Raw genomic sequence first — 19,837 nt, 5'->3', positions numbered from 1 at the left:
TGTGTGCATGTACAAATATGTAATAACAAATCCCATCATTATGTACAACTCTAATGCACCAATAAAAAAAAGTGGAGAAAAGAAAAAATAAAAAGAATAACTAAAAACAAATAGTGAGCCAAATAGTCAAATAGTGAGCTGGGCATGATGGTACAAGCCTATAATCCCAGCAACTCAAGAGGCTAAGAAAGGAGGATGGCAAATTCAAGGCCAGCCTGGGCAATTAGGGAGACCCTCAGCAACTTAGTGACAGTCTGTCTCAAAATAGAAAATAAGAAGGATTGGGGATGTAACTCAATGGTAAAGTGCTCAGGGGTTCAATCTTCAAAATAATAAGAATAATAGAAAAAAATAGTGGGATGCAGATAAATTTGGGGGAGGGTATGTTCTTTATATTGTTCTTTAAGCAAAGTATTTTATTTTAAAGCCAAGTGCAGTGATGTGTGCCTGTAGTTCCAGCTCTTCAGGAGGCTGAGGCAGGAGGAGCACTTGAATCCAGGAATTCAAGGCCAGCCTAGGCAACATAGTAAGATACTGTCTCCAAAAAAATTATAATAATATTTATATTATTTATATATATAAATGATAGATATGTGTGTGTGTGTGTGTGTGTGTGTGTGTGTGTGTGTGTGTGTGTATAAAATGTCTCTTCAAAATAATGTCCACAAGAGGGCAGCCTAAGGATAAGAAATCAAACCATTTAACAACCCTGGTGTTAAATTGCAGTCTGGTGGATGGCACATGCCTGTAATTTCAGCTAGCTACTCAGGAGGCTGAAGCAGGAGGATTATAAGTTCAAGGCCAGCTACAGCAATTTAGCAAGACCCTGTCTCAAAATAAAAGGTGTGGGGGTTGAGGATATCATTCAGAGGTAGAGTGTCCTGCGTTCAATCTCTAGTACCAGGAAAAAAGACAAGACTCAGCCAAAAAGAACCACAGAATTTAGTGTTAAAAGCAATCTTAAAGGTCATCCAAGTCCAACTTCCTCAGATACAAGAAAGAAACTGGGGCTTTGGTGATTAAGTGTCTCATCCAAAATCACAGGGCTAGTCAGTACAAAAGGCAGAAGTAGAACCCTATTCCATCACAACTTCATCCATCCTCAGGCCACCAACTACACTGCCTCCTTAAACAAGGTGATGTTTAATGTGGAAAGGGAAAATATAGAGGCATTTAACATGAAGGGCAGGTTCTCATCAAAAAGGTTTTTTTTGGGGGGGTGTTTTGTTGCTGTTATTCTTTGTAGCAACAAAGAATGATGGAAGTTCTAAAAGAAATTATAGGAAAGCAAATTTTAGTACCAAAAAAAAAAAAAATCTTTTTTTTGCAATGCTGGGGATCAAACCCATGGCTTTGCACATGCTAGGCAAGCACTCTAACACTGAGCTACCTCCTCAGGCCCATAAAATAATTTTTTAACAATTAAGGATGTTAAAAGATAGGACTGGTAAGGAACATCTTTCAAGCAAAAGTGAAAATGATCATCCATGAGTCAAGCTATTCCAAAGATTCTGTAGTGTATAGTACTCAAGGTAGAGGCCTTCTCAAATCCTTTCCAACTTTTCGTTTTTTAATTTTTAATTTTTGATATTTGGGATTGAACTCAGGGGTGCTTTGCCATGGAGCTACATCTCCGGACATATTCATATATATTTTTATTATTATTATTATATTATTATTATTATTATTTGGTACCAGGGATTGAACCCAGAGGCACTTAACCCCTGAGCCACATCCCCAGCCCTTTTCTGTATTTTATTTAGAGACAGGGTCTTGCTAAGGTGCTAAGTGCCTCACTAATCTGTGAAGGCTGGCTTTGAACTTGTGATCTTCCTGCCTCAGCCTCCTGAGTTGCTGGGACTACAGTTGTGGGCCATTGTGCCCAGCTGTGCCTCCTCAGCCTCTTGAGTTGCTGGGATTATAGGCATGAGCTACCGTGCCCAGCTCTTCTTTTATTTTATTATTTATTTATTTGATACTGAGGACTTAACCTAAGGGCACTTTTTTGCTTTAACACTGAACTACATCTCCAGTTCTTTTTTTTTTTAGATGTTGATGGGCCTTTTTATTTTATTCATTTATTTATACGTGGTGCTGAGAATCAAACCCAGTGCCTCACACATGCTTGGCAAGCACTCTACCACTGAGCCACAACCCCAACCCTTATTTTTTGTTTTGAGAGTCTCAATAAGTTACTGAGGGCCTCACTAAATTGCTGTGGCCAACCTTAAACTTGCAATCCTGCCTCAGTCTCCCAAAATGCTGAGATTACAGGTGTGTGCCACTATGCTCAGCTTTTCCAACTTTTTAAAAGGTTCTATGAATTTTTTATCTGTGAGAGAGGGAGAATATGAAATCATTGGCTTTCGTGAAATCAACTAAGGTAGAAATTAAGGACAACTCACTTATTAATGTACTAGATTTTTAAAAATTATTTTATCAAATTTTTCCTTTCAACTGACTTTCATTATTTAAGATCCTTTGGGAAGTATATCCCCAGCAAATTCTCTGAGATTGTAATGTTCTAGAGTTAATGGGAATCAGAATGCCCTTCTAGAAGTTCTAAATTTGTGTGATTTTTGTGATTTTTGTGCTATTGCTACTTCCTTCCTTTCAAAAATTGCCTGAAGCCAGGCAAGGTGATGCATGCCTAAATCCCAGTGACTCGAGAGGCTGAGGCAGGAGGATTGAAAATTCAAGGCCAGCCAGGAATAGTTGCTCACACCTGTAATCCCAGCGGCTCAGGAGGTTGAGATAGAAGGATGGAGAGTTCAAAGCCAGCCTCGGCAATTTAGTAAGGCCTTTAGTCATTTAGCAAGACACTGTTTCAAAATAAAAAGGGTTGGGATGTGGCTCAGTAGTAAAGTGCTCCCAGGTTCAATCCCCAGTACAAGAAGTAGGTGGGGGGAGCATTGACTATATCACTGGTTATTACACATGGAATAGATACCCTCTCAAGTTGAGTGGATAGTCTAAACCTAAAAGACTCAATTTCAGTACCAAGACAAGAAGTGGAAGTCCAAGCATGTTTTAATCAAGCAGTTTTCTGCTAGGAGGTAGAGGAGAAAGCTTCTCACTTCTCACCTAATACCCCAGCCTATATCAACAAGACTCTCCCTTGAAAAATGTAACAACACTAAACCACACTAAAGTGGCCAATGAGTGCAGAGCTGGGTGATAGAACATGCGTATTGTAGCACTTCTCCATGATAAATACCTCTGCTTTTCTGCATAGACCTGAGACTCAGTTGGAGGTATAACTCGGTGGTAGAATGCCTGCCTGCCTAGTATATAAAAAGACCTGGGTCCCATCCCAGACATCATAACATTTTTTAAATTAAAAAAAAAAAAAGTACTGATATCTGAGACTACAGATGTCAGAGAACAGTATCCAATGGAAATGAGCTTCCAAAGGATAAGCAGAGTTCTTTAGGGAGACTCCACAGATGAAAAGGATCACCTTCCAGGTAGTTCTCCATCTCCTCCTCATTCAGTCGCCCTTACCCTTGAAATTGTCTAATGTCGTTGTTGTTAATCACAACCAGCTCAGAAACTCTGCCCTGTTTTAAACTACAACCCAAGAATGACCAGCCCAAACCACTTCCCTCGTCACCCCAAAATGGCTACCAATAGCTGGGATGTTCTTTTCTTAATTATAAAACAAGAAACTAGAAAAAAATGGACAGGGGGCAGAGACTACTGGTAATCCTACCACCAATAAGCTACCCATCTTTCTTTTTTTGTTGTTTTGTTTTGATACTGAGGATTGAACCCAGGGACACTTTACAATAGAGCTACATCTCCAGTCTTTTATGTTAGGAAGAACTGGCCAGAGGCAGGCAATGCCATTTTGAAATATACCCTCCATCTTAGAACTAGAGTCACCTCAGTGTCACTCTGACTCCACCCGACTTTAAACCGCAAACACTCCATCATCATACAAAGAAAAGAAATTGCTATCTGGGACTGGAATCCTGCAAACACCTGATTCAACATTGAACAGTGGCCACCTTAAAGAATGGAGGTGACCACCACAAGGACCCTTCCCCTGACAACTCCCTAGCAATTGCCTAACTGCAAAAGTTCCCCCACTTCCTCATGCCCCTAAATTCACCCCAGTCTGTAAGGGGAAGATGGGCCCCTCTCTGAAGGTTTGTCCAATAAACCTGTGTTATTATTGAGCCACCTTTCCTCTCTCTCTCTCCTTATTTCCTTCATTCAGCTCTTTCTTTGCATTTTTTATTTCTTAAATTTTGAGACAGGGTCTCTCTAAGAGGCTGGCCTTGAACTTACTGTCTTCATTCCTCAGCCTCCCGAGTTACGGGGATTGCAGGTGTGCAACACCAGACCCCATCTTACTTACTTTTTTCTAATAATTGCAAGCATTGATAGAGTATTTTACAGGCAACCAAGAGGAAATTTTTTAAAATTACAAAATACCCTAATATCCTCCAGAAAAATTATAGTCTTACTGGTAGAACCTCTATTCTATAGCTGTTAACTCACCAGACAATTGTATTTCCTTACATAGACTGGAAGGGGAAAAGGGAGCACCTAGTCATGTTTGTTTGTTCTATACGTTATCTTCTCAACAGCAAGTCAATGAAAGCTCATAACATCACTGGTCACGATGGCACACCCCTGTAATTCCAGCAATTTGGGAGGTTGATGTGAGAAATAGAAAGTCTGGTGGTTCATTTTGAAAATCTAGTATTCAGTCTTAATTGGATGCAATTGCAGCCCTTCTCTTTTGCCCGCCCTAATTCTAAAATTAGCCAACCGCTTAGATTGTAACCCCAAACTTCTCCAATTAGAGTGAAGGGCTGCGCTGCGTTAGGTTGAGATCTAAGCAGGCGGACTGCGTGCCCAGGTGCGCTTGCTAGCCAGGTTCTGGCAGCACGCCCTTTTGTCAGAGTAAAGGTTAGCCTTTGCCCAACCACTTTCGAGCACGTGTTCCATTTATTGCCGCACCTCCTTATCTCTAACACAGAGGCAGAAAGATTGCACGTTTGAGGCTAGCCTCAGCAATTTAGCAAGACCCTGTCTCAAAAGAAAATCAAACCAGGCGGGTCGCCTGTAATCCCAGTGTCTCCAGAGGCTGATGCAGGAGGAGCATGAGTTCAAGAACAATCTTGGCAATTTAGCCAAACCCTGTCTCAAAATAAAAAATTTGAAAGGCTGGGAATGTGGCTCACAGGTTAAGCACCTCATATCAATCCGCTATACCAAAAAGAAAAAAAGGTTAAATTTTTTAAAATTGGGGATGTAGATCAGTTTTAGAGGAAACTAAAGCTCTAAGAGGCTAAAGAAACTCAAATCACCCGCCAGAAAATAATGGACATGTTCGAATCCTAATGACAATTCTTTTGATTCCCCAGATCGAAGTCAAAATACAAGTTATAGACCGGAGAAAAATATCTGCAAGAATTTTTACAGTAGGTTAAGGTTTCTAACAAGCAAGGATCAACAAAACAGATAAGATAGAGACAAATAGGAACAAAATTAAAAATTTTAAAAACATGGGGTTGCGGATTGGGTCAATGGTAGAATGCTTGACTAGTATGCAGGAGGCCCTGGGTTGGATTCCCAGCACTTAAAAAAAGAGAGAGGGGGGCTGAGGAGATAGCGCAGCTGGTAGAGTGCTTGCCTTGCAAGCACAAGGCCTTGGGTTCAATCCCCAGCACAGAGAGAGAGAGAGAGAGAGAGAGAGAGAGATACAAAGGAAAAGGCCACTTTCTTACACAACTGGTGGGAGTGTAAATTGTCACAACTTTTTCAGAAGTAACTTTACACAGAAGGAATCAAAATTTAAAATATGCATTGTTTGACCCTACATTATTACTTTTTGAAATCTATTTTCAATGAAACAAAAAGCATCAGTGAAAATATTCAAAGATACTTATTGTAGCATTGCTCATGTTGGAAAAATAAAAACTGCTTATCTATGGTGACTACTTGAATAAATTAAAATATATCCATATGTGGTAACAAAAATTTACTATAAAATTTGAGAACCCATAAAAAATTTTCCAAATCAAGTAAAGTCCTTAATCACTCTTCTCTTTTTTCTCATACACTATTTTAAATACTTTTACATTTTGCAGATGTAATGCTACAAACCATGTTAATAAATTACTAATTTATAGGTTATGAAAATGCTCCATTAAAATTCCCTGTGATAAATTAAAATCAGTGTTTTTCAAAGAAAATGTATATCAATTTCTGACAACTTAAAAAAGGTCTGAAATTTAACTTGGTCTTGAAATCATGCCATTTAAGTGAATTATTTGGCAAAGTTTAAAAAAGCAAATTTTTTAGTACTAATAATCAAAGCTTCACACATGCTTATGCAAGTGCTCTACCACTGAGCTACCACTAAGCTATATCCCTAGACCTTTTTATCTTTTCCAAATTTTATTTTGAGACAGGGTCTCCCTAAATCGCCCTAGTTGGTCTTGAATTTGAGATCCCTCAGCCTCCCGAGTAGCTAGGATTAGACATATCCACCACCATGCTTGGCTTAAATTTCTTTTTTTATGTATGCATGCTAAGAGAAAATATCTACAATTTATTTTCTATTTTTTCTTTCTTCTTGTTGTTGTCTAGAGATGGTATATGGCTATGGTGCTCAGGGTGGTCTCTAACTGAGACAGTTAGGGACCATCACTGGAATTGAAGATTTTTAAAAAACTAGGGCCAACTAGAGGAGTGGGGAAACCCCAAGATTAGGACATACTGGCCTTAGCCTCTTAATGGTCATACATTGAAAGAATGCAGAAAGTATAGAAAAACACCAGAGGCCTTAACCCCCTAACCTTAAAATTCCTTAAAATTTACATGTACCTTTTTTTTTCTTTTCTTTCCTCTTCTCCCACATTTTTCAACAATCATATTGTAAGAACCAGGCCCCCATAAGAGCAGATGCACCATAAAAGTAAAAGTCAGAATACTGTTACCGTAACCTCTCCAAGAATAAAATATCTTTCACAAGGAAGAGATTTCGTTCTCTTCTTTTCTTCTCCTTCTCCTTCTTCTTCCTTTTTTTTTTTTTTTTTTTTTGGCACCAGGGATTGAACCTGGGGGTCTTAACCCACTGAGCCACATCCCCAGCTCCCCCCACCTTTTTTTTAAATATGGACAGAATGCCTTTGTTTTTTGTTTATTTTTATGTGGTATTGAAGATCGAACCCAGTGCCTCACACATGGTACAAAAGTGCTCTGACACTGACCTACTGCCTCAGACCCCCAGCCTTTTAAAATATTTTATTAGAAACAGGGTCTCACTGAGTTTCTTAGGGCCTCGCTAAGTTGTCGAGGCTGGTTTTCAACTTTTCTTTTTATTCTTAGTTGGAGTGGGATACAATACCTTTATTTTGTTTATGTAGTTTTTTAAATGTGGTGCTGGGGATCAAACCCAGTGCTTCACACATGCTAGACAAGTGCTCTACCATTGAGCCACAACCCTTCAAATATGAGTTTATTTAATGAAAAATCAGGGAAGGGACCAAAGATAATTATTTTCTTTGGTGGGGCAGTCTTTGGGCAGATAAATGAGCATCACAAGTAAAGTCTCTTCCAGCATTTGCTGCTTTCCAAGGGTCTTTAAAATAATCCAGTACATCAGGGTGCTGGTATGAATTTCCCAGGGCTCCTTTTTTTTTTTTTTTCCTAATAATTTTATTTTATTTTTAAATTATTTATCTATTTATTTATTTACTTATTTTTTAAATTCATTTTTATTGTAAACAAAAGGGGTATATCTTGTTTCTCTGTTTGTACGTGAAGTACAGGCATACCATTTGTGTAATCACACATTTACCTAGGGTAATAGTTTTTGATTTTTTTTTTTTTTTTACAGACTGCATTTTGATGTACACAAATGGGGTACATCATTTCTTTTCTATGGTTGTACACAATGTAGATTCATATCATTTGTGTAATCATACATGTACATAGGGTAATATTGTCTATTTCATTCCACGATTTTTCATTCCCCACCCACCCTGGGCTCCCTCAAGGACATAATCCTACTTATTTTTTTTTCCAGTGATGAAGATCAAACCCAGGGTATTGCACTTGCTATACACATGTTCTACCACTGAGTTACATCACTAGTTTAAAAAAAACTACACACACACACACACACACACACACACACACATATATACACACACACACACACACATATATATATATATATATATATATCCCAGATATCTACCAGAGTTAATATCCAGGAAAAGTGTGAAGCCAGGTGCTGTGGTGCATACCTATAATCCTAGCAGCTCAGGAGGCTGAAGAAGGAGGAGGATCACAAGTTTAAAGCCAGACTCAGCAATTGAGGGACACACTGTCTCAAAATAAAAAGTAAAAAGGACTGGTGGTGTTGCTCAGTGGTTAAGCACCCCTAAAATTCAATACCCAGTACCAAAAAAAAAAAAAAGTGAAGTATACATACCCACACAAAAAGATTAAGAAGACTGAAGTAAAGGTACATAATTTTAACATGTTCCTGATCTCCAGTCTTCTTCTACAAACTAAGATGTCCTGGACACTCTTCCACTTCTGGCTAGTTACATGGAATTAAATAAATTCCCCTTGAGATGTTCAAGCTGCTGGTTCCCCAGGGTTTCCCCAATGTCCTCACAAAGACAGATGAGATATAAAATCATGAATGTTTTCATGAGTTCCCACAAAACAATATCATCTGTTCCTCTTCCAGTATTGCAATACATTATTTATAGTTCTTATGATACTTACTTCAAACACTGAACAGGGTGGACTTCATTATATATGTACCTTTGTTATCATTCCCCATGTGTTAGTTAAATATTCATTGCTGTGATCAAAATACCTGGCAAGAACAACCTAGGTGGGCTGGGTCTACAGCTCAGTGGCAAAGCACTTGCCTAGCACGTGTGAGGCACTGGGTTTGATCCTTAGCACCAAATAAAATTAGATAAAAAAAAAAAAAAAAAAAAGACTAACACTTCAAAAAAAGAAAAAAAGAACAACCTAGAGGAGGAAAAGTCTGTTTTGCGCTCACAGTTTCAGAAGTTCAGTCGATGATTGGCAGACTCTGTTGTTCTGGGTCTAAGGGGAGACAGAGCATCATGGAAGAAAGGCATGGTGAAAGAAAGTTCTCAACTCACGGCAGCTGGGAAGCAAACAGAGACAGAGACAGAGAGACAGAGAAAGTATATAGGCAGGAGCCAGGAACAAGATACAATCCCTACTGGTATGCCCCCAGTGACCTACTTCCTCCAACCACACTGAACCTGCCTACAGCTACCACCCAGTAATCCATTTGAAAAAAAAAAAAAAAATTTAAGTCAGGTGCTGTGCACACCTGTAATACTGCTTGGGAGGTTGAGGCAGGAGGATTGTGAGTTTAAAGCCAGCCTTAGCAATTTAGCAAGGACCTAAGTAACTTAGTGAGACCTTGTCTCTAAATAAAATTAGAAAAAAAAAAAAAAAAGGGGCTGGGGATAAAGCTCAGTGGTTAAGCACCCCTAGGTTCAATCCCGCCCCCCCCCCCCGTATCCAAAAAAAAAAAAGCAAGTTACCAAATATTTTAAGCTTTAGAAACCAATTTTTTTTTTTTTTTGTCACTGGGGATTGAACCGAGGGATGCTTTACCACTGAGCCACATCCCCATCCCCAACCTTTTTATTTTTTATTTTGAGATAGGGTCTCACCACATTGCCTCACTAAGTTGCTGAGACCGACCACAACCTGAAACCCTCCTGCCTTAGCCTCCCAAATTGCTGACATTATAGACATGCATCATCATACCTGGCTTCCACTCAAATGGATTAATCCACTAGTGAAATGACAGGTCTCATAATCTAATTATTTCATCTCCAAATTTTCCTGAATTACCTAACATGACCTTTCAGGGGATAAGTTCTGTCTAATAAATCATAACACCCCATCAGATTGTAAGCTCCTGGAAACAGAGTATGTAGCTCAAAATCAGACCTCAAGAGTTGAGACCTAAGAACTCAGACAGTCCAACCATTCAGGTAAAGTTTGAGGGCTCTCTACAATATTACTCTAAGCAATGAACTGTTTCCCTTCCACAGCAGCTTGTTCCTTTTGGGAAAAGTATAGTTGCTAGGAAGTTCTCTGTAAATGGAATTTTTGTTTTGAATTTTGAAATTTAACCTCAGTCTCACTCCCTGGTAATCTACAGAATAGATCAAATCCCTCTTATCACAGGACAGCTTATGAAATATTAGAACTCTCGTATTTTTCCTTCAATTTTCTAATCCAATGTTTTACAGATTTAAAAATATTTAAATAATTTTCCTCCATTATACATCAATGTACCAGGTGTGGGATAAGGTGGCTCATCCTTTGGAAAGCATTTTATTGGATTTTCTTTGGTTTTAAGAAAATGTAGTCAAGAATACAATAGCAGCTGTGTATAGTGGCCCAGGCTGATAATATCAGTGATTTGGGAGACTGAGGCAAGAGGATTCCAAGTTTGAGGCCAGCCTTAGCAACTTAGTGTGACCTTAGTGAGACCATGTCTCAAGATAAAAAATAAAAAGGTATCACTTTAGTGATAAAGTGCCCCCGGGTTCAATTCCCCATATGAAAAAAATAAATAAATACAATAAACCAAGAATTCAGAAATTCAGAACATAAATATATTTTCAACCATAATTGTTCTCACCCCTATAAGGTTTTCACATATGCACTGAAAGTAGAGTTTTTTAAACACTGTTGGGATGCCTCAGATGGGCAAAGCCAGACTTAGGATAAGCTGCCCTGCTCTGCTGTGAAGATTCCATCCTCCAAGAAAGTTGGTTTTCACCTCTGGGATTCCCTGGGCCTCCTGGGCTGACTCAGAACTTCATATGCAGCTTGAATCTCCAGGAAGTGCCTCTGGGCCTCCTCTCTTTGGTGCTGGTTGTGGTCAGGGTGCCATATCTTCACTAGTTCCTGGTAACTACGATGTATTTCTTCATTTGTTGCCCCATCTGAGAGGCCCAAAACCTTAGGGAAACAGAAGTTGACAAATTAGAATCTCACAAGTTGCACATGGGTCTCTCCCTCCTCCTTTGCTAAATCAGGCTATTAGTACCTCTGGATCTACCTCAGATTACAATTCCAGTCCTTTGGGCTGTGGTGATTTAACTCAGTGGTAGAGCAGCCTTTTGGATCGTGGAACAAGCTGTATATTTCATGTAAGAGCCAGGATTTGCCTTTAACCACAGCTGCATTTTCCAACTTAGAATTTCACATCCCTGACAAGATCTCCTCCCAACAAAGGAGGGAAAAAAGACATGTACAAGAATGTTTGTAGGTGGAACCAACCTAGATGCCCATCAATTGATGAATGGATAAAGAAACTGTGGCATATATATATATATGAATATTACTCAGCCATAAAAAATAATAAAATTATGGCATTTGCAGGCAAATGGATGAAATTGGAGAATATCATGCTAAGTGAGATAAGCCAATTTCAAAAAACCAAAGGACGAATGAACTTGCTGATAAGTGGATGATGATACATAATGGGGAATGAGAGGGGGACAAGAATGGAGGAAGGAGGGACTGTATAGAGGGAAAAGAGGGGTGGGAGGGGTGGGGGGAAAGAAAAAAGAATTAACAGAATGAATCAAAAACTATTACCCTAGGTAAATGTATGATTACACAAATGGTATGCCTCTACTTCATGTACAAACAGAGAAACAAGATGAATTCCATTTGTTTACAATACAAATAAACTTTTAAAAAGGGGATGTTATAGGAGCTTTATTCATGATAGTTCCAACTAGAAACAACCCAAATATTAATAGAATAAATAAATTGTGGTATAGTCATAAAATGTATGAGATACTATGCAACAATGAAAAAAACTATAACTGCATGCAAGTATGAATAAACCTCATAAACATAATGTCAATGGAAAACTCGAGATACAAAAGAATACATAGGCTGGGTGTGGTGGCACATACCTGTAATCCCAACAACTCAGAGGATGAAGCAGGAGATTAAAAATTCTAGGCCAGTCTCAGCCATTTAGAGAGACCCTATCTCAAAATAAAAAATAAAAAAGCCTGGGAATGTAGCTCAGTGGTAGAGTGCCCTGGGTTCAATCCCCAGTACCACAAAATAAATAATAAGGGTTATGGGTATGTGGCTAGGGGGGTTTAATTCCCAATACTTCAAAAACAAAAAGAATTTAGATTGGAAGATTCCATTTATTTGATGTTCAAGAATGGGCAAAACTTGCACAAGGCCCTGGGTCCAATCTCTAGCACTACAAAAAACAAAACAAAACAAACAAACAAACAAAAAAGATGAACAAACAAAGAATGGGCAAAACTAATGTATGGTGATAGGACTTGGGTGAAGCTCATGATAGAATGTTTACCTAGCTTTTACAAAGCCCTGGGTTTGAGCCCCAGCAGCACATAACAAACCAACAAACAGAAAGAAAGAAAAAAAAGAAAGCGGGCAGGAGGAGAGGGAGAGAGAAACAAAGAAATGAAGAAAGAAACCTACCCTGGTGATAGAGTCAGAATAAGGGTTACCTTTGAAGTGGGAGTATAGATTGGAAAGGGGAATGAAGAAAGCTTCTTAGAGCTGTAAATGTTCCATACCTTCATCTGAGTGGCATATACATAAAATTAGTGTATTTCATATATGTTATACCTTGATAAAAAGTAAATATATACACATAAATTTCTTTCACTCACTGTTATTGTCCTGTATCTCTGCCCAATGTACAGAGTTCCAAAGAAGCTAGGACACCCTCCTTGGACCTGGCCGTCTGAGATAGAACAGTACTTCCATGTCAGGGGGCACCAACTCCAACAAGGCTTAGCCTAATTCCCAGAACCATCCCAGATAGGAATGAGAATGAAGAAAGTCTTACCTGGTAAGCCAGCTGGTGCTTCTCATCAGGAAAACTGTGAACAAACTCATAGAACTTCTCCTGCTCCTGGAAGTAGTGGCTGTTGATGCCTGGATCCCCGACTAGTAGCCACCAGATTCGGTAAGGTAGAAGGAGGACAGACTCCATGAGGTGGCCAAGAAGGGGGAAGAAGCTGAACCAACTTAAGAAGGAGCCGAGTGTTTCTGCCACATAGCTGAAAGTGGCAGCTGTGTTGCACAGGGTACTATATGCCAGCGGGCCCATGAAAGCAAGGTAGGCCAAACCCAGACGGTAGAGCCGCACACTGAGTGTCTCTGATTCCACTGAAGGTTTGTAGCGGCGATGCTTCTGGGCTGTGATGCTGGCAGCCAAGCTGATGGGCAGGATGGCTATGGGGCGGCCATAGAATACAGGGGAAGTAAGAAATGCTGCTCCCAGAGTGTTCTTAAAGTCTGAGGTTTGATTGCCAACAGCAGCCACCAGCAAGACACCTAAGCCAACTGCCAGTGGGAGGCCCACAATGTAGAAGTTGGCCATGGAAGAAAAGCTAATCAAAGCCACAAGGCCAAAATAGATGCCCACTATCATCTGGGCAACAAAGCGAATGGGACTCAGTGGAGGTATCCCCTCTCTTGAGCTCTGTTTCTGTCCCTGGGTTCTGTTGGCCTGAGCTACAAAGTTTGGGAGATTCCAGAACTCCCAAAGCCAGCCCAACCCACCTCCCCCCAGGGTAAGCATCCAGAGCAGGGCATGACTGTCCCTTCCAAGGTATAGGTGGTGAAGCCCAACAGGGCCCCCTATAGCCCAGAGGACATAGGTCACAAGGAGCCCTTTTGCCATCCTCTAGGGCAAGGGTGTCAGAACAAAGCCAGTGGCAACTGATATTGCTCAGAGTGCAGAAATCTCAGGTCTTCTACAGGAATCATGCCCATCATAGCCCAAGAGTAATCCTTAGACCCTAAGAGATGGAAAAAGGAATCATTAGATTATATTCAGAGGCTGGGGTTGTGGCTCAGTGATAGAGTGCTTGCCTAGCATTAGTGAGGCCCTGGGGTCAAACCTCAACACCACATAAAAATAAAATAAAGGTATTGTGTCCACCTACAACTAAAACAAAATATTTTTTTAAGAGACTATATCCAAGTCCCATTTTTCTTTCCAGTAAAAGTTGAGTCCAGATCTGCTTGAGTATCCCTGAAATGCTAGTTGTTCCATACCCTTTGTTCAGCACCTCAGTCCTATTCTTTACAACCATGACAACCACAAATTTAAGGGAAAATAATGTTTTAAATGCTTTCGGTTTAGAAACGGAGAACTCAGGGCAAGGATGAAAAAGCAGAAGCTTAAATTTCAGATCTGGAGAATGACTCATGGCAGGTTGGTATGGAGGGAAAGGGCTGAATAGGATGTCTTTCCAAAGTTACCACACATTTGGAAAGCCCCTGCCTAACCTTCTCCCCACCGCACACCCGCCCCCAACTTCCACTATGCTCTCAGTCACCTGGCCCAGGTTTAATCTCCTCTCCAGCCTTCGCATCTCTCCAGGCCATAAAAATTTCCCACAAGTCAAACTTGAACGGGGTCCTGAATCCCCTTTACTTAAACATTCTGAGAAACATTTTGACCTATACCTTAGCACCCCACAACTCAACTACCTCCTTCCAAGGCAGGCTTGTCCAAAGCCACTGGACAAATTCTCAGAATATCAAACCAAATGCCGAAGCATACATGCCGGTCTGTCACCCCCAGCCAGCACCGCTAGACCCAGGTGGGGCGGCAGTACCTGGCTGAAATGGCTCCCAGGCAGAGTCAGACCAGCTATTTTCTTTAACCACAAAATCAAAATGGCCCCTCTCATTCCGTTCCCACTTCCATCCAAGTGGACTTTGTTTCTGACCTCTGTGTCACGGAAGTCGGCGGCCTGGGGTTAGGCCCCTCCCATGGCCCTCCCCAGCCCCCTCGAAATCACCTCCCCGCCCTACACTCCTGTCTTCTGCCCTCTCCCGCAACTCCGCACACTCGCTGGAAGATTTCCCAGGCTCACCCAGCCTTCTATGGGCTGGCGCTGCGCCCCACCCCAGCTGGAGCGCGCTTCCTACAGCACCGGGCTATGACCGCCAGGTGGCACTGCGGCGCACGGAAGGGCGGGCGGGGGAGGATCCCAGACTCACCTTGTCTCCAGGCTGGCGTGCAGCAGCTCAGAGCTGGTTTTTTTTTTTTTTTTTATTACTTGTTGATGATCCTATATTTATTTATTTATTTGTATGAGGTGCTGAGATTCGAACCCAGCGCCTCGCACATGCTAAGCAAGCCCTCTACCACTGAGCCACAATTCCAGCCCAGCTCAGAGCTCTGGATCCACCTAAAATGCCAAAAAAAAAAAAAAAAAAGGCCCTTGATTACCTTTTCTTAGCCCCACACGTGGAAAGTGACTCCTTCCTCACCTCATGATGCACACTTCTCTCTTCACACTCCGTCGCCCTTGAAAACTGCCTTGTGGTCTGAGATTGTGGCTCAGTGGTAGAGCAAGCACTTGCCTAGCACGTGTGAGGCACTGGGTTCCATCCTCAGCACTAAATAACTAAATAAATAACTAAATAAATAAATAAGGTATTGTGTCCGTCTACAACTAAAATACACACACACACACACACACACACACACATATATATATATATATATATATATATATTTTTTTTTTTTTTTTTTTTTTAAAGACTGCCTTGGATGGTTCCACCCCCAATTCCTCTAAGGCAAGAGACAACCACCGACAGGTTGGAGGGAAGGACCCACACACAAGTTTCTTTCACTGTCCTGCCTTGCTGCCTTCCAGATAGGGGACTCCACGTAAAGACCTGAGCCTGAACCTGAAAAGCTTCTAGATCCAATGGGAGCTCCCAGGCTGCTCTGTCCCGCCAGTTTTGTATAGGCGAGAGGGAAAACCAGGACAAAAAATAGAGGGTCGGAAGCGCCCCATCAAGACAGCAAAGTCACAGTCCAGTACTCAGGGGAAAGGTAATTGGCCTTCCTTCTACCTCTGCTCTGAAACGAAGCTGGAATACAAGATGACTTCCTTTCAGTGACCCGGGCTCCATTCCTGGGTTAGGAAACCGTGACCTTGGCCAAGTCATGCCGCTTCTAGGGCCTCAGTTTCCTCCTCTGTGAAAAAGTGGCTTGGATCTCCAAGATCTCCCAGTCTTGACTTGATGGTGGGGCGGGCCCTTAGCCTCACCTGGGTCGCGTCCCAGCGGTGGGCCGCGTGCCCTCCCACCTGCCTCCCTTGTCCCACCCCAGTCCTTCTAACCTGGACCGGGAGAGACACTCTATGGCCCCTTAGGGCCGGTTGAGGGGCCTCAACTGGTAGGGACAGAGAAGCAAAGCCCCAGCCGCGCGCTGGGGGCGGAGGAGGACCGGACGCTGAATAATGAATGAGACTTAATTGGGCCCGCACTGCACGGCGGCGCGCTAATCTTGGCAAACAGCGCGGGCGGCAGCAGCGGCCGCTGGACAAACAAACTAGCTCTGGGCGCAGGGAGAGGGGTGGGGACTATAGCTACGGAAGCGGGGGAAGGGGTCGGCCGCCTGGGCACCCCGGGCGCAGCCCGCTACTATAGCTGCTTGAAGAACCCAGGAGTGCAGGGCTGCGCTGTCCTCCCAGAGACAGGGAGAGAAAAGAAAACTCGGGGTTCATCTCAGGAAGCGAGGACTGGGGACAGAGAGAAGCGGATTGTGCTGAGTGAGAGAGACTGGGGCCCAAGGATAATGTGAGCGCGAGGAAAAGATGGAGAAAAGAGTGGAGGGCGGAGGAAAGAGGCAGAAGTGAGCCAGGAAAAAGCGCCCCGGGGGAGGGGCGGCGGGGGGTGGGGAGAGGGCGAAGATCCGTTACCGAAAGGAAAGGGAAGAGCGATGGAGGAACAAGTGAAGGGAGGCGCAAGGGCTGGGAGAAGAGGAATTGGAGAAGAGTCAAGGAGAGGGATGGGAGGTGACCAGAATGAGAACGAGGGGGTGGCGGGGCGGGTGAGAGGCGCTCCTGCCTGCGCCTCGCCCCGCCGCGCTCCCGCCCTAGCGCTCTCTCCAGCCGCCCGCACTCACTTTGTCACAATTAAGGGGCCGTCACTCGGCCCGGATTGTTTTCCCCAAATTGTTGTTCTATAAACTGGCGCGGGGTGGGAGGTGGGGGGAATCTGACAAGCTGAAGCAGGAGGCGAGGGTCTGAGTGGAGGTGGGGGGCGTGGTGATGCATTTACCAGCAACTGGACCTGGGATGGCCCGGTGATTAGAGACCCATGAGGGAATTCTGGTTGCTATCCCAGCCTCGTCGGTAGTCCCGCTTTCCCTTTCCTGGACCTTCACGACCTTGGTTGCCTCGATTTCCCCACCGAATAAGGCAAGGATTGTAGGTCAGGGGCGAAGGAAGCGGTTCTAGGTGCGGCCCGAACTCCCCTGACCACCCCCATTTTCTCTAGTTTTTTGCACCCGGACCTCCGGGGCGTCCTGGAGTGCTTGCTTAACCTGGCCGGTGTGCCAGCCTTCCATCCCCACTAGACCTGGGTCTCCTCCTACCCCGCCCATGCCTTTTCTCTTCGGGCCCTTGTCTCTTGGTGTTCCAGGCCACCTTGTGATTCTTCAATTCCGCAAACATCTGTTGCGCACCTACTGAGCACTAGAGCTGAGCCAGCCTCCCCCACCGCCTTTCCCCCGCCACCCGCCCTCTCCCGGTCGGCCCGGCCTGTCGGCTCCGTGACAGCCGCCGCCGAAGCCCGGGCCCCACGGGAGCGGCCGGAGAGGAGCCGCCGCATGGCTGGCTCCGACACCGGCCTCCCGGGCGGCTCCAGGGGCAACGAAGGGTGTCGGCCGCTGAAGCGAGACCAGAGCCGGCCAGGGGAGTTGACAGGGCTGGGCGGGGGAGGGGAGAGACCCTGGGCGAGTTTCTCTCTGGTTCTTTAAAGCTGTGGTTCTCATTTCGTCGCCTTCGGGTCCCGGCCAGGCCCGGACCCCACCTAGCTCTGCGAGTCTGGGACGCTGTAGGCTCCCTGCGCTCCCTCCCCCAGCCCGGGTGATTTACACGCGGGCTCTGCGCAACGGCCGCTTCCCAATCAGGAATATCGACCCCGGGCGGGGCCCTCGGGCCGCATCGATCCCTCTAAGGCTCGGGATTTAAAAATGTCAAATTTGCCTTTTCCAGGCGGGCGGAGGGGGTGGGGGCCAAGAGGAGGGCGGTTTGGAAGGGGGAACGAACATCAGGGCATCGACCAGGCGCCTGTGCCCGGAATGAGAAGTGACCCGGGCGTGCCCAGGCCTCGACACAGCCTGTCCATCCTTGGGTTCGCAATTGTCTCTGGATGCGGGCAAGAAGGAAGTACTGTCCAAACCCCAAGGGCCTCACTGTTGCGCTGGGGTATCCCCAGAGGGAGGAGCACCAGGGGAAACAAAGATTCCCCCAAATATAGGAAGGTAAATTTGGAAGAGATCCCTTTCAGTGAAAGAAACATGCAGACACAAAGAAGGGGGTGGCAAAGATATAGAGGCTCCAAAGAAAACCTAGCCCTAATGAACAGCAAGGCAAAGGGAAGGTGCCTTAAGATCTCGCTGAACAAAACAAGGGGCTAGAGATCCAGAGTCATCTCAATTCTCTGCTCTGTAGGCCTAGGAAATTCAACGCTGGGGAGGTAGAATGGGGAAAGAGAATGGAGGCAAAGCCAGATGAAGAAAGGGCAATATTAGGAAAAGGGAATTTTGGAACCAACTAGTAATTAACTGAACCTAAGATCTAAAATGTTTGTGTCTCAGCAGTAGCTACTCCAAGTCCTAAGGAGGTGTGGTGTGTCTTGGAGGTTTGAAGATCTGCATCTTCCCTTCCTGGCCATCACACAGATTTCTGTTCAACACCCACTTCCTCTTTGTCCACTGCCGGCTTGGGGGAGACAAGATGGGTTGGAGATCACATCTTATATCGGAACAACTATGGGAGTATGAGTATGTGTAGGGCTGTGAAGAACTCTGATAATCTGGTAATCACTTCTTGCCCAGGACTTAGCTACTAGGTCTCCAGACTTTGGGGGGAAAAAAAAAGAAATGCCTACTACTTTCAATGCTTGGGGAAGGTATGTTTGTGGTTGAAGGTGGTAGAAGAGAGCAGTCGTTCTTACCAGCACTCTCACAGTTAACATATATCACATACCCCTCAGCAGCACACCTCAGCTGTCACCATGTGCACTGCCATTTCCTCCAGAACTAGAGACAAAACTGACAGCAAGCTTGGGGAGGGGCACAAAAGAAGGGGTGGTGGTTCTCCTCAGACACTCAAAGCTCACACCTTCACTGACAAAATCAGGCCAACACAACCCTGGCACGGACATACATAGTCACTGATACCGATGCACAATCCACACCTATCCATCCATGCCACACAAACCATTTCTGAGTGTGCAACTGCGCACAATTCCTCTGAGGTCAGTACAAAGTGCCTCAGGACCGTCGACATTCTTTCTTGACATCTCAGACCTTAAATTGCTTAACCTAGGGAGAGATTTTAGGTTTCCATCCGCTTCACTAATTCTGCAACCAGTGCCAGCTCCAACAACTGGGAACCTGAGTTCAAGGAAGTCAAGTACCAGGGTCAAGGTGAAGAACCCGGAGCAGACTGAGCTGTGGGACAGTTAAACGCTCCCTTACTCTCCCTCCTTCTACTAGTCTCTTTCCTGGCACGTCCATTCGCCTCTCGGGCCGGCCCGCCGCCCGCCTGTCAGTGGAGTAATGAATGCGCGCTCCGGGCCCCCCCCCCCGCCCCCACACCGAGTCGTTCATCACTGCCAACACCGCCCACCTCTCTGCCTAGCGCCAGGAGGGCTCAGCGGCCGGGGCTGCGAGAGCCCCTCTCCTCCCACCTCGACCACTAATTGTCAGATTGAGATGTTGATTTGTCAACTGGGAGCTAGCGCC

The 19,837-nt window shown here is 44.1% G+C and overlaps 2 protein-coding genes across 4 annotated transcripts in view; both read right to left on the bottom strand.

Moving 5' to 3' along the window:
- SPATS2 (spermatogenesis associated serine rich 2) overlaps positions 1-9,159 on the bottom strand; it is a 119,309-nt gene extending 110,150 nt beyond the window's left edge. The window contains exon 1 of the mRNA XM_079139587.1: positions 9,047-9,159. The gene's annotated coding sequence lies outside the window, so the exon portion shown is untranslated. The remainder of the gene's footprint in view (positions 1-9,046) is intronic.
- DNAJC22 (DnaJ heat shock protein family (Hsp40) member C22) lies at positions 6,396-14,804 on the bottom strand. 3 transcript variants are annotated; one of them, XR_013763784.1, is made up of 5 exons: positions 14,679-14,804; positions 12,896-13,853; positions 10,682-11,004; positions 9,047-9,157; positions 6,396-8,350 (listed from the first exon to the last, which is right to left on the bottom strand). XR_013763784.1 is itself a non-coding variant. In XM_079139638.1 (4 exons), exons 2-3 carry the CDS (start codon positions 13,733-13,735, stop codon positions 12,719-12,721), a joined length of 912 nt encoding a protein of 303 aa, XP_078995764.1. In that variant the 5' UTR covers positions 13,736-13,853; positions 14,679-14,804; the 3' UTR covers positions 10,868-11,004; positions 12,717-12,718. The 3 variants fall into 3 exon arrangements, 2 of the variants coding, with proteins under 2 accessions (XP_078995763.1, XP_078995764.1); XM_079139638.1 differs by lacking the exons at positions 6,396-8,350; positions 9,047-9,157 and adding an exon at positions 12,717-12,790 and having other exon boundaries at positions 10,868-11,004; XM_079139637.1 differs by lacking the exons at positions 6,396-8,350; positions 9,047-9,157 and having other exon boundaries at positions 10,634-11,004.
- Positions 14,805-19,837: the final 5,033 nt, after the last annotated feature.

Source organism: Sciurus vulgaris (genome assembly GCF_902686455.1).
Source record: "Sciurus vulgaris genome assembly, chromosome: 5".
NCBI classification, from domain to species: domain Eukaryota; kingdom Metazoa; phylum Chordata; class Mammalia; order Rodentia; family Sciuridae; genus Sciurus; species Sciurus vulgaris.
The sequence above is the reverse complement of the archived record's forward strand: the minus strand, read 5'-3'. Positions and strand labels throughout refer to the sequence as shown.

Coding starts and splice junctions, on each gene's coding strand:
- DNAJC22 (XM_079139637.1), bottom strand. CDS start 13,735: ATGGCAAAAGGGCTCCTTGTGACCTATGTCCTCTGGGCTATAGGGGGC. Junction 11,005..12,895: donor AGCACCAGCTGGCTTACCAG/GTAAGACTTTCT, acceptor TGTTTCCCTAAG/GTTTTGGGCCTCTCAGATGG.